Consider the following 15576-nt stretch of genomic DNA (forward strand, 5'->3'; position numbering starts at 1 on the left):
GGTCTCCTAATGCAATGGTTTAATTTATTTCATATTGATATATGGTTTTATATAGATGGGGTGAATGTTGTATGCAATTTTTGGTGCTGTCCAATATCTACATTTGTATTTCCTGTTTTGCCATTTTCATACAACCACAAAAAATTTCACCTCATAAAATGTTATGGTGCAGTGGTCGTCATTGTTGACTGGGGACACTTCGTTTCCGTGTGATAACTTTAGCATGTTTAGTTGTGCTTGACCAATTGGGCTAATATTATGATATAATTTTACTGTACTAATGGAAAGTTCCTATTTCATTTAGACTATGTGGCCCCTACCATTTTAGGAAAAGTACCAAAAATGTAAAAATAGTCGTTTTATTAAAACCCATTTAGAATGTTCATTTTATTTTAAATATTCTTTTTGTATTTTTGTACCTTTATTTAGTTCTGGTGAACAAATGTATTAGCAGATTTTATATATTTTGCACCATTTCTAATTTCAGGGGGTCAAAGTTGGGCAACACCTAAAATATTCAACTTATTTAATTTTGTCTAATTTCAAACATGTTTTTTTTATTTGATTCCCCTTATAAAACCCCCTGCCTGTGTTTTTCAATCAGATTTCAAATATCTCTTACAGTCTTTGAGTTAAAAGGAGTCAAAGGGCTGCAACAAAAAAAAAAGTTTTTATCTGAATTCAAAATTCTTTTTTCATTGGATTTATAAATCTACCTGTCTGCATTTTCAGTTAGATTTCAGATACCTCTTGGTTTTTCGTGTTATAGGAGTCAAAGGGGCCGCAGTTGTATCATGCTGTGCTCAGCATGGCTTTTTTGTCACAAAAGTTTTGGTTTCCATGAATGGACAGATTTCATTTGGTATGTTGCTTAATATAGATAGGACAGATATGAGTGATTTTGGGTGCTGTCTGATATCAACTTCCAGTACTAGTAAGTTCATGTTGTATACGTGACATAGCCACTTAGGAGCTAGACCTAGGATAAGGAACAACTCTTAAAATCAGTGATATGTTTGAATCATTCAATTTCCCAAAGCCTTTCAAGCTTTTATTTGAAACAGAATGAAATCAGTCTAAGTTACTTTAATGCTAACATGAGATTGATGTAAAATGCTAAATACAAAAGTTCCAATGATTTGTAAGAGTTGTGTCCCTTACCCTAGGTCTTTCGTGACATTACTTTTCAAATTCATTTGACGTTTTCTGCTGTTTTTTGTGTTATTATTTCCTAAAATCTTCAAAGAAACTACTGTAAAAAAAAATTCAATGAAAGTTGGTACAAAATGTATGATTGTTTCTTAGAGTATCCTTCACAAAATGACCATTTGGATTTTTGGTCCGTGAAACAAAACATGGCCATTGCTACTATAGTAGGACATGAATGTCAGATTGCAGATGTTTTGCATATATCTCCAATACCGTTAGGTTTAACCACATTTTGACATGGGTAAAAATGTTCAGCCTGACAAGATCTGTGGTAAAGTTTTGGTGAAAATCTGTTCATCCGTGTTGGAGCTATTTTTTTCTTTTTGATGTCATTACTTTCAACTATCTTCTCAGAAACTACTGTACAGAACTCAATGGAAGTTGGTACAAAATTTATTATTGTTTCTCAGGATATCCTGCACAAAAAGACCTTTGAATTTTTGATCCGTTGAAAAAAATGGCTGTTGTTACTTAAAATAGAACATAAAGGTCACACTGCAGTTTTTGCATGTATCTTCAAAACCTTAAGGTGTATCCAAGTTCTGATATGAAGGAAAAAGTGTTCAATATGACGAGATCTGTCTGGCAAGATTTTGATGAAAATCTGTTGAACCGTGTTGGAGTTACAGTCCTTTTTGGGTGTTTTTGTTGTTGCTGTTTTTGATGTTATTTCGTCTGAAAATCTTCTCAGAAACTACTGTTACCGTACATAATACAATGAAAGTTGATATGATTGTTTCTTAGGGTATCCTGCACAAATGATTATTTTGATTTTTGATATGAGAAAAAGAAACTGCTGTTACTAAAAATAGAATATTGAAGTTAAATTGCAGATTTGTTTTGCAAATAATTCAAAAAGCCATTGAATTCTGCAAAGTTCTGATGAGAGTAATATTGTTCAACATCAGAAGACGGACCTGCCCCAAATTTTTTAAAATGATTCGTCGGCCGATGTAGGAGTGGCTCTTTAAACAGATTTTGAAAATCTTCTCGCTGAAACCATGCCACAAAAATTAATGAAAGTTGGCATAATTGTTTTTTCAGAGTATCCTGCACAAACTAATGATTTAAATTTTTTTGATGAAAGCTACTCATAAACATGATTTTTGTGATTTTTTTAGGCAGCAAATTTCAAAATGGCTGCCATTTTGCAACCACTTTCACAAGTTGTTTGGATTTCAATAATTGTTGGTTTTTTTTAGGAAACATTATGTTCTTAGATATGAAATAAAATGGTTTAAAATGACAAACAAATAAAATTGTCGTACTTTTTTTCCAAATATTCTAAAAAGTAGTTTACTGCTGGTGTATTCACTTTTAATTACACAAATTATTAATCAGTTAATTCACGTAATAAACTGACCATTAAGTTGTATAGCCTGTTTCAAACTTTTAAGTCTCAAACGCGGTGTCTTTCAGCACATATATAATAAGATTTTTTAAGGTGAAATTTAATATTATAGTGTATAAATGATGAAGTACACATCTTTAACTAACTTCATTAAGGTAAATGACATTTTTTGAAAATATCAAATGTAAAATATTGAAAATGATATTTAATCATTATCAATATATCTTTTGACATCAGTTCAACATTAAAAACTACATGAATTACTACATTGTTGTATACATTACATCAACATTATTTGGGTCCATGCTCCCAGTTTTAGTGGAGTCCGAGTTGCTCATTTTTCTTCTTTGTATTTATGATTTTAGTTACTTCATGTTGTTTGTTGTGTATGTCTGTTTTCCAGGTCTGGTCTTTGTCCCTGTATTACATTCTTTTGACTTCTGCTACGCTAGAATCTTGGTTCCCTTGATTACTCTTTGACAAAGTTGGCACATTTGACTGGCAACTAAATGATCAATTACTTGTACGAACATAAATTATTAAATGTTTTATTTGCATCTCTAATATCATGTAATCCACTGACTTAAACCTTATCTATGGGATGCAGTGCTTAACATGTGTTTATATTGAAAAAAATATGTGAAATAAATAAATAATTATAATTAAAAAAGCGAGGCGGAAATGTCCCATTATTATATAATTAACAATAGCCGTATTAAGACGAAATGACTTTCTTTGGTATGCTTTTAACAAAATTGGAGATCTGGACGCATTTTAAGCGCTCCTTCGACTAAAAACTATTTGAAGATGGTTAAGCTTTTTGAGATGATTTAACATTCGTTGTCATTTTTATTATTATCAGCCAATATTCAGATTTTATCTAAAAGTAGGATTCGTAGTAGGATGTTGGGAGGTAAAGTTATAGCAAAGCGACAATGAATATGGGTGTATATGTAATACAAGTTTTGAAAGGCCCAACATTTAAGTCAAATACTTAGTAACTTAGTGTTACAACCACAAAAGAACAAACTCAATAAAGTAACTTAGTGTTACAACCACAAAAGAACAAACTCAATAAATTGAAGCACAAACATAACACTTAAAAAACAACAACAACAAAACCTTTAAAAAGTAGAACAAAAAAAATGGAGCAATTAATCTCAGGCGATTGAGCAGTAACAATATTTTATTTATAAGGCTGTGATCACATATGTAAATAAGAGTATGTTTTAGGACCACACTACCATATAGTTATGAAAACGCTTTAAGAAGTTATTAAAGAATTAAAAGATATCCTCAACTACAAAAACGGCTCTTGTAACCGATAAAGCTCTTTCATCCTCGTGGCACACAACGGGAGCTTCTACCGGTACACTTACTTCCATTACCTTCACCGTCCCAAATAATACTTCTAACTTCATAGTTGGCTAGGTGCAAGAAACCACATCGACGACTATATCTCCAGGATCCCCAGTTGCAGTTACGATTAGAACATTTTGTACCATAATATCCGTTTTTACAATAGCAACTTCCAGTCTGGTCCCTGCAAGATGCAGACGTCGACTTTTTACCCGTTGGACAGCCGCAAGGTTGACATGGAACCCTTGTATCACATATTCTGGAATTGGTGCATCTGAATGAACCTGAGCAGCATCTATTAAAACACGGCCTTGTCATAGAAAAGCTTCCATAGCAAGGTCTTCCGTTAACCTCCTTCTTAGTGATATAACGTGTTCTTTTTCGAGTACCACCATAACCACACCATCTACTACAAGCAGACCAGCTTGTCCATGAACTCCATTTACAGTCTTGTTTTTTTACCGGTGCTTACATTTGAGTCCAGAGAAGTTACTTTTACAAGAATACTGTCCTGTTTTTTGATCACACACAGAAGACACAGAGCCTTTAGTGTAGCATCTACATGGTTTGCAAGAAGACGTTACATGAGAACAAGTTGTGTATCGACTGCCTTTCCTTGTATATCGTGGTAAGCATATATTTTCGATTTTAGTAGATTTCAAAATTTGAAATATTTGACAATGTGCATTTTCAGAATATGCAATATTTAGGGAACATGATTCTCTCTTTGCATAATGCACTTGTTTATAAATAAGTTTTTCGTAGTTATGTCTAGTTTTTGCAGTTAATTTCCCCTTTTCTTGCTCAAGCTGCATCAGAGTAATATAACCTATGGCTTGTAGAACGTGAAATTGGCGCCATATGGTAACAATACCATTTTTATACTCTGAATTGCAAGCGTTATATTTATTATGCTCGATAAATGTCCCAAGTAGGGACCTTTGTCTAAAGAAAGAGTCTTTTCTTGGTCTAAACAACTGGTCCATTGTAAACAACATCTTTTTCAGCCGATACACTGACCTAAACAGTGAAATAGTTTTACCCTTGGTGCCACATTTCAATGCAGTTCTGATTTGTCCAATAAGATGATTCATATTCTAAAATAATCTATTCATATATCCTGTATCAGAATTTGAGAACGTCATTTCAGGGACATTTGATTTCATGATAATTTCAACACTAAGAATGGCAGCCATTGGACAGTCTTGTGATGCCATAAACATCTTTTTTGCTTGATTTAAATCGATTAATTCATTCATCATGTCCATTTTGTGTAAACTTTCCGATACTAACATAATGTTTTTGACCAGTTTGACATTGTTGGGAATACCACAATTCTTGCCATCAATAAACTTTGGACAAGAACACATCTCGTGATTTGTCCCCTTTACTCGCACACACCGCCCTACTTTGCAGTTTCTTGTACAATTTGAAGCCCCGTTAGAACATTTGACTAACAACTCAAAGATCTTTTTTCGTATGCTGTACATATCTTTTGACCATGCAATAATTTCATCCATTGAGTTTTCAAGCTTAGTAAGCTTTCTATAGACAAGAACAACTTGTTCTGCTTTGAAAAGTCTCACAAGCAAGTTCCTACCAAACTCAAGGATGGCCTTTGTGTCGCAGTTAGATGTTTCTTTCAACATATCCAGTATCGCAGCGGACCTTGTTTCGGTCAGAGTAGCCTTGACAATGTGGTTGTAATGATCTTCAATAGCAAAGTCCTTTTTAAATATTTGAATAGTCCGTTTTAACTTTCCCTTGCAGTCTGTTGCACGAATGCAACTGATATCCACAACCTTGCTTAGGAATCTGTTTAAGAGCACGTAACTAAACTGAATGTTTTTTAGCTCAAAATAAATTTCTTTGAATTTATAACCAAATCGCTTGTTCAAAACTTTTTCTATGTCGTTATTCACGGAAACAAATTTCTTCTTAAGACGCACATACGTTGAATGGTCCGTTTTGTAGTCATATCCTTGTAAAAAGGATACTAAACCATCTACAGTCCCTAAGAAATTTGATAGTAGATGGATTTGGTTGTAAATAGCAAATGGCTTTTCTTGTTGGAAAATTTTCCCTAGGTGTTTACCCTCTTCCAAGCCAGTCTCCAATTGTTTAACCCAAGCGTCCCGTAATGTCTTCGATGATGCATCCTTTTGCAGAACCAAAAAGGAAAGCAGCAGAGATAAATAGGACCGAAACAGCATCTCTCTCTAAACGGAAAAGAAAATGAAAAAAAAACTTTGTTTTGGTCCATCGTAAACTTGTTTGAATACATTTCAGAGGCTTTTAATTCTTTTCATTCTAAATGATGCTCGGTATGAAATCCAAAGACTATAATTATGTCAATCGTGATATTCATGAGGGATTGGGGCTCATATACTGTGTCAGCGTTCTATATTCCTTGGGCGGCAAGCAAACTGTCAAAAAAAATGACCAGTCCGGACTGATAAGTAGTAATTACCCCGCCAACTAGTTATTGACCTAGTGATTGATCACGTACCAAATATCCAAAAATATACGAATTAAGATTATCATTTATTGTTTATTTATAAACCCGATATACAATTGAAAATTGCAAATATTTGCATTGGAATGTTGAGTAATAATTATAACTTAATTATCCAATTAGAATGAATTATCAAAATATCATCACAAGTGCCAAAGTACACTATGATTTAATGAATTCAAGCGTTTGCGTCCCTAATAATTTAATTTTGGCTCTTCACGATAACGAATTGATCATTCCTTTTATAGAATACAACCAGAATATCACTGAATACATATTTCTGAAAGAGTATTCAAAGGGAACCAAGGTTATTGCGGTAATCAAAAGAATGCAATCCAAGGACAAAGACCAGACATGGAAAACAGACATACTAAACAAAGAACATACAGTAACTAAAATCATACATACAAAGTGACAAAAGCAAATAAGCATTCAGACGCCACTAAAAACTGGGAGCATGGACCAGGTGCACCGGTAGGGTAAGGGTCTTTTGCTTTTCTAGAAACACCCGCCGAGTTGCTCATAAAAAGTCCGGGGTAGACGAAAGAGAAAAGGAAAACTATAACAAGTTGAACAAATCAGTTTTCATCTTGCAAATGGATTCACCGTAGCGATGAATAATTCGTATTTATATTTTCACATAATAAAGATCTTGTTTTGAGCGGCGGATTGTACGAACGACTGGTAGTGCTATGAATTCTTTCACATTTCCCGATTGATACAATACATTTTGTAGTTTCAAGTTGACATTTCTCACTTCCAAGTTGACATTTCCCACCTCCAAATTGGCATTTCTCAGTTCCAAATTGAAATTCACGTGCGTTTTAAGTTGGCATTCCTCACTTCCATGGAACTTCCTCACTTGGAAGTGAGAAATGTCAATTTGGAAGTCAGAAACATCATCTTGGAAGTAAGAAATTTCAACTTGGAACAAAGAAATGTGAAAAAAATCATGGTCATACCGGTCTTTCGTAGAATTGATATTCAAAATCTACAGTGAAAAAATACACAATTTGGTTCGAATGTGAATATCAAGTAACAAAAATATTTAACAACTATCCATAAACTATTTCAATTATAGACCACAATAGAAATTGAATGAATTAAACAGTTTTTCTTCACAATTGCTAATTACCATAAAAAGAGAAGGAAACAAAATTCGGTATTATGAATTTGGTAGATGTTTGTTTCAAGAAATGAAATAATGTCTGACAAAATATAGACTTTTCGATGAAATTTTATAATATTGACAGTAAAAATTCCCATTAAAAACTTTTTATGGTCGTCACCATGAACTCGCAGATCGTTATGGTGTATCCATCTGCACCATGAAAACTGATTTATTCAACGGGTCATAGTTTTCCTTTCCTCGTTTGTCTACCACGGACTTGACTTTTTATGAGAAACTCGGCGGGTGTTTCTAGAAAAGCAGAGGACGCTTACCCTACCGGTGCACCTGGTCCATGCTCCCCGTTTTTAGTGGAGTCCGAGTTGCACATTTGCTTTTGTTGCTTTGTATGTATGATTTTAGTTACTTTATGTTCTTTGTTGTGTATGTCTGTTTTCCATGTCTGGTCTTTGTCCCTGGATTACATTCTTTTGATTACCGCTATAACCTTGGTTCCCTTTATTACTCTTAAATAAGGAGATAGATTCAAATTATGCAAAAACAAATAGATATACTTTATTCTTTATGTGTAAACTTAGTATGAAAGATTTTTCTACACTCTTTCAATACCTCTAGTCACGATAACGTAAATACATAACTATAACAATGATAATAAAACGGAAAATAAATCAAGTGATTAATACCAAGTTAAACAAAAAGTAGGCAAAATCAGATAGATCATAACAATTCATTTGAATGTTGAAAAAGATATCCTGTGAGCATGTTCTAATATTTCTTATTACAGTGCTTTCAGAGGCCCAAAAGATTTACAAAATACTTTTGCAAAGATTGCCACTATATACATGAAATTAGATGTTTTGATAGTAGTCAGGTTCTCGTTTTCTTAATGGATACTTATTTGGAAAGAGTGAATAACAAAATTATGATCACATATTAGTTATTCACGATAACGGACTATCCTATACATCAAAAGATTGAGATTGGTGGATTAATGTATATAATCACCAGTTACGTCAAATAAAGTTTACATCACAAGACAAAGGTGTTGTAACTTTCTGCAGAAGAAAGACTGAGAGTGAAATTATACATAATTTAATTCACGTGAGAATTATAAAACTTTATTACACAGAGAACATTTGAAAGCATATCTAAGTTTTTAAGGAAAATATCATATTTGAAATTGCAACGTAAAGATTTATTGATAAAACGATGATAATCAATGATAAAGGTGAATTCAAAAAGATACCGAATAAGTCTATGTATAGCCTTTTCTAATATACAACATGTATTATTAAATCAACTATACAGAGCGTAATGTTTGTGGGTATTTATTTTACTCCACAAAAGATAATAAATCAGAAATATGTTTGACAGGTAGGATATTACCATTCAATATTTTTTAAGAACAAATCCAATCCAAAAACATGATTTAATGCAAAAAATATTTTTGATGATTTTAATTTCACTTTTTGATTTGGACAAATTTACTGGTATTTTAAAAGGGAAATTTTACAAATGCTGCACGAGGTCGCCTTTGTTTAAATTTTGTTTAAAATGCCATATTTAAATGATAGGAAACTAGTAAGTTTTTCATCTTCTTTTCGCAATTTATGTCGAAGGCCTATATAGAAATAGAAAAACAACCACCTTCAGTTCATTCAAAATAAATTCTTGTTAACATATAAGATTATTTAGAGTCGACATTTATGTGAAAACTATTAGAAGGGAAATGTTAAAAAATAATACACCAATAAACACAAAATTTTTGTTTAAGGTTGTCAACAATAGGACCCAACTGACTGACTGATCTAATTCTATACAATTCTTTACATATATTCTGATGTTTTTTTAAAAAAAAAACAAAAAAGAAAAACATTTGAATGAAATTGAAATTCTTAAATGATAAAACTTCTTAACAAGATGAAATTTCTTCACCTGGTCCATGCTCCCAGTTTTTAGTGGAGTCCGAGTTGCTCATTTACTTTTGTTACTTTGTATGTATGATTTTAGTTACTTTATGTTCTTTGTTGTGTATGTCTGTTTTCCATGTCTGGTCTTTGTCCCTGAATTACATTCTTTTGATTACCGCTATAACCTTGGTTCCCTTTATTACTCTTAATTCAAAATTTAAAACACACATACACACAAAAATATACTTAATACATTATAACCTACAGTGTCCGAATAGTTTTCATACATTTCTTAATTATCTCAAACAAATTGGTGAAAAGTGATTTACGTATTGTTATTGAATAGGGGTTAGGCATACCCAGCTTATTCCGTATAACTTTAGACAGAAAAATTACAATTCCTTCAAAAGGTGAAATGATAGTACAAACCAAACCTTTACAAAATGTTTTTGATGCTATATGTCAAGCAATGTATTCAAGTATTATAGTTGTGACCACTGCGATCGACGTGATAAACATGAAAACACACAAAATGAATGTAATTGTCCAAAAACAAGAACAATTTCAAACCATTATGTTGAATGCCCTGAACTCAGAGCAATTTCAATCCTTGAGATTTATGAGACAGAAGAAACTCCAAAAACTTTCAAAACCTATATAGTAGGCGAGCCCATGGAAAGAGTTGCATTGGATTTACTAGGCCACTTCCCCTTTCATATATTGGAATCTTAGTAATCACTGACTATTTCACTCGCTTCGGGGAGGCGTATGCATTACTTAATATGGAGTCAGTGACAGTTGCATATCAACTTTTAAATGAATTCATTTGTCGTTATGGAGTACCAAAATAAATCCATACCGATCAGGGTACACAATTTACATTTTTCATCAGTTATGTACCAGGATACGCATAAATAAAACAAGAAATAGTCTCTTTCACCCACAAAGTTCAGAATTAGTCGAGCGATTGAATGATACAATCGAAGATATGTTGAGCAAGTTTGTTAATAGAAATCAAAAAGACTGGGACCAATACCTTCCATTTATGATGTTAACATATTGTTTGTCAATTCATGACACATTGAGCGAATCCCCAAACCTTATGATGTTTGGTAGAGAAGTCCAAGTACCCCTAGATGTAGTCTTTGGGAATACCGTTCCCGAGTACATATATAATATTTCAAACCGAATGGAGAAAGTCCATGACATTGTCAGAGAAAGGCTGATGAAAGCAGCTGAGCGTTAAAAAAGACATTATAACCTTACAAGCACACCACATAAATATAAGTTAATGAGGGTGTAATGTTATAAGACAGAAAAAAAGTATAAAGGGAGAAGCCCTAAATTACAAAATTAATGGTCAGGCCCTTATACTGTCATAAAATTTATTAATGATGTATTATATAAAATAGAGGAGGGACCCAAAACCAAACGAACTGCATACAAACGAATTAAAACCATACCAGGGAAATATGCGAAGATGGTACCAACCTGTAATTGGACCTGGGTCAGCAACAAACCAATGTGACTAACTGACTGATTAGACAGATTTATAATATATGAATTATTGTGTTTATTACATTTGAATATGATTTTTTTTTATTTCATGTATTAATTTAATACATATACAGATAGGAGTATCTATTGAAAGGTCCTCAATTGATAGTTGTTATGACGATTTATTTCATTTTCATAAGATTTATATAGTATGTACATAAATATTCGTATATTTGTACTAATGTATAGCACAAGCAATAAAATATGTATATCGTCAATTAGAGGACGCCTGCTGAAATGTCTTTATTTGATTACTATACTAAAGTACCAACCTATTTAACTACTTTACCAGTAGTATACATATGTATTCAGATGGCGGAAGTTTTAAACAGGATTATGAAAAATAAAGCTAAGTCATCAACTACTTTTACCGGCTTTTTGCTGGTCACATACATCAAACCATATTAATCAAAACCTACCTTTAAGAGTAGAACCTACATATTCAGTCGTACTAACCAGATATACTTACCCTATGTGTGGAGCATTTTATAATGTTTATAAAAGTATTTCTTTCTTTTCAGTATGATGTTTCCACCAGTTCATATGTACCAATATGATGACTGCGGGAAAGGGTTTCCAACCAGAAACAAGCTAAAAAGCATATTAACCACGTGCATGGGAATCGGCGAAGGTGTGATTACCCAAATTGCATCTAGCAATGCTCTTCGTGGGATTACTACAGATTGCGAAACCATAAACAGAGGGCCCATATGAACCTACACACAGACGGGACAATGAAGTTTCATCTGTGGAAACTTATTGCCAGGCATCCATCTGACATGTCTGAACCGTTTTAACTACTACAAATTGTTTACGCTTGTTGGAGTCGACAAAATCATCAAAGAGGAACGTTTTTACTTCGAGAATGGGATCTTCCATGAAATGAGAGATACTTGGTTTTGTGCACCGTCAACAGAAGATTTAGTTTTATTTTTTTAGTAAATGTATGATAGGTAAGATTTGTTTAGTTACGTGTCCTTATTTTACGTTGGAGGACGAACTCTTTCCCGGGTGGGGGTTTGTGTTATGGAATAGGGGTTAGGCTTTAAGTTTATAGTGATGACGATTTCTAGGTTTGACAGTAAACACTCCTTTCTCTTTATATTTCAACGCGTCCGCTGTTTACTTGTCCAATGCGTATTTATGAACATTTGCTGAATGATTGCTATTGTATGAATGTATTATATTGATGTTAATCTTGTGTATATCTATGCATTTATGGGAAATAGTTAGAATAGAGTTCGTCTTCATTGTTTGAATAAAGAGGGGGAGGGGGGTCCCGAGTCAATCCCAACTTTAGTTCTCACGAATTATCACTTGTCCCCGATTTTTACATTCATATCTTATTTATATAAGGGCCATGTTTTTTAATGGGCGCATACTGCATTAAGGGTAAGCCCTTTTAAATCCCACACTTGATTTATACAGGTTACGTTGTGTTTTCACTTCGAAAACTCCGCCATTTGTTGTTATTTATTTACGACGCATGATTACCGGAAATTGATAATTATTAACCTAATGACCTAATCGATAACCAATCAATAATTGTTATTGGGCCCACTGGGTTTTCACGTAAACAAACCGTTTTTATCATCTGCAAACCATTACTGCAGCTACCACCATAGTACAAGGACGTGTCTAGCAGATCAAACCAGTGCAGAGACAGTAATCAAACCAACCACAGCATCAAGATGATTTATTAATCTGTAAGCGCCCCTTTATTTATATAGTGATCGTTCTTGACCTGACGTGACAAACCTATCTGAAAAGTACCTCATCCGCTGCTAGTCAAAACAAAAGGGAAGACCCTGTACTATTTTATCTGCTCTGGTTTGGGGTTTTATGTAAAACATATCTGTCGTTAATTTCATCTTATGTCCATATATATAATAAATGATGTTATTTAGACATGAATAGAGTCTTTGATATATTTGAATATAATCAGTTGAAATATATATATGAAGTCATCAACAAATCAGCCTCCTGTACTGATTAAAGTACAAAGTGAGGTTTACACAAACCAGTGGCCTTGCTTGAGCAATCACGCTACCAGTGAACACACGCTACCAGTGTTTGAAATATAAACCAAACATTTTAAACCGGGGCTGAGGCTAAACAATATATCATGCCATGCAATATTTGTTTTCTCCTTGCAGGTGTTTTTGTTTTTAAGAAAAAAAATTCATCCTAAAACTGTACCACCAAAATTATATTTTCATACATTTTGTATATATTGTAAAGAAGAATTTCAGAAGGGTTAAGGTCCACAATTCATTAAAAAGAATCAAAGTAATGACAATGTCATCAGTATATGCGTACCTACTAAGTTTTGACTTTGAAACTGATATTTCTTTTCACAAATTTCACTGAATAGGTGACAATTATTTAGATTTAATATAACTAACTCAGCTGATTACGGATTGTTTACACAATTGTCGAGAAACCAACAAAGATTTCTACCTTATAACACCAAATTTTCAATGTTGGCAAAAGATAACAAACTCCTTTTAAATATTGATATATATGATAAAGGATATCATTATGTGCAGATAAGTGCATGCATTGCAATTCCACTATAGTAAATTTATTTTTTTAAAAAGTAAACAATTTTCTGTTGAAAGATATTTACGTCATACAATTCCCCCCCTCCCAGTTTTACTGAATGCTATTCTTATCAACATGCCGACTTTCACCTTCACAGAGATTTCACTTGTAAATGAAAATAATAATATTAATAATAATAATAAAATAAATAAAGTAAATAATTTGTTAATAATTTTGTGTACAAATAAGTTTTCTATCAATAAAAAACAACTTAACCATGAGCATACTTCTAATAATCTTATTTTTTTAAAACTCGCATGTTACTGAATGAACATCATCATTATTTCATTTCCTCGTAAATGAATCGGACATGCTAGAAATGTTATCGAGAATATTTTTAGGGCATTTTTGTATCAAGAGACTGTCCATTTAGAAACCAGACAGTTCCTATAATATTGATGGGACATGAACAATTTTATCCCACGGATTTTTTTGTGCCAATTTAATGTTTATATCATTTATATGTCAAATAGTACAACGATTTTTTTCAAACAATCGACAATGGATGACTCAGAATATGATTTTAAAGTTCCCTAAGATAGCAACCAATATTGAACAAAATGAAAGAGTTATCTCCCTTTTTCAACGAATTTCAATGCTTTCTTTGCAATTTATTTCTCCTTAACTGTTGTAGTTAATTAAAAAAAACCAACATTCAACTTTCTGGACGGATGCATATGCGATGACTTAAAAAAAAAAAGAAAAAAAAAAGAATTTGTCATGTGCCACTCATTGCCTGGTTTTTGTATGGACGCCCTCTTAATAATTTTTAATTCATTTTACATATTTGCATAAATGTTTCTGCTTTCTTTTTCCCATTCTAGCGTTCGTGCATCGTTTATCATGCGTTTACGCATCATTTTGCGTTCGTTTAAACGCACGAGAAACGCACGATAAAAGCGTTCGTTTAGACGCACAATATAAACATTCGTTTAAATGCACGATACGATTGTTCGATTACACACACAATAGAAGCGTTCGTTTATTTTTGTACAATCAATATAATATTTCCTTTTATTCAACTATTATTTCTGTATTCTTTTATGTTATACTATTTAAATTTTTTTTTTATTAATTATGCTTCCTATTTGTTATTTCTTCATTATTTGTTAATACTATTATTTTTAATTGTTTGTCTATCGTGCGTTTAAATGCACGCTAAGATAGCTCGTTTTTCGTGCATTTAAACACAGTTAAAAGCGTTCGTGCGTTTGATGAGCGTTAAGCGTGCGTCTATGTATCTTACGTGTGGGATCCAATAGTCTCAAGGAGTGTATTACTCAATCAAAGATCAAGGGTTAAGCATGATCCTCAGAACCAATACAGAATATTATTTCAAAAAGGAACCTCGTGTATTATTTAAAATGGCGTATCAAGATGATGGGCTCCGGCGATCCAATCCCTTTTACTGGACAAAAATTGTTAATTTTGCCTAGAATTTCGGCAAAAATTAGCAATTTCCTTTTTTGTTTTACTGGAAATACCCTTTTAAAAATCTCTTGAACAGTCCATGATTCATAATCATAAATGTACACTTTGACTTACCAAATTTTCCTCAGAACATAAGTAAGTAGCATCAGATCAGGTTAATGGATGCAAGGCATGTTATGTCAACTCAGGTGATTAAAATGTAATAAAATCCTGATTGTTATAGAAGTCAATATTGCGCAGTATGTTGCATTTTTTAAATGTGTAAAAATACAAGTATGCAATATTTTTAAAGGAGAAATTAAGAATAAATTTATATCAGGTGCCTTTTGAATATGTTTTTAACAATTTTCAATCAGGAATTTGATGCTATTGATCTGAGTAATGACGCCAACATAAAGAAGTAATGGTGCAACTAAATTTACGACATGAAAACAAATTGTTATATAGTTACCTGTACGCGTATTTTTTTTTAAATTTGTGCTTTCTTCTTCCTGAAATTATACAAACCGAA

At 32.7% G+C, this 15576-nt stretch overlaps 1 protein-coding gene and 1 pseudogene across 1 annotated transcript; both read right to left on the reverse strand.

Annotated features, from left to right (window-relative positions):
• Positions 1-2699: 2699 nt before the first annotated feature.
• On the reverse strand, positions 2700-5013 carry LOC148606690 (uncharacterized; annotated as a pseudogene).
• On the reverse strand, positions 5011-15242 carry LOC148606691 (uncharacterized). Its single transcript, XM_088544838.1, has 2 exons — positions 15180-15242; positions 5011-6138 (listed from the first exon to the last, which is right to left on the reverse strand). The coding sequence occupies exon 2, from the start codon at positions 6130-6132 to the stop codon at positions 5017-5019; it is 1116 nt and encodes a 371-aa protein (XP_088400964.1). The 5' UTR covers positions 6133-6138; positions 15180-15242; the 3' UTR covers positions 5011-5016.
• Between the last annotated feature and the right edge of the window lie 334 nt (positions 15243-15576).

This window comes from Perna viridis, chromosome 9, assembly GCF_037379345.1.
Source record: "Perna viridis isolate PV_CMFRI_1.1 ecotype Kerala chromosome 9, ASM3737934v1, whole genome shotgun sequence".
Taxonomy (NCBI): Eukaryota; Metazoa; Mollusca; class Bivalvia; order Mytilida; family Mytilidae; genus Perna; species Perna viridis.

What these genes read in the sequence shown, in the direction of transcription:
- LOC148606691 (XM_088544838.1), bottom strand. Translation starts at nt 6,132, where the DNA reads ATGCTGTTTCGGTCCTATTTATCTCTGCTGCTTTCCTTTTTGGTTCTG.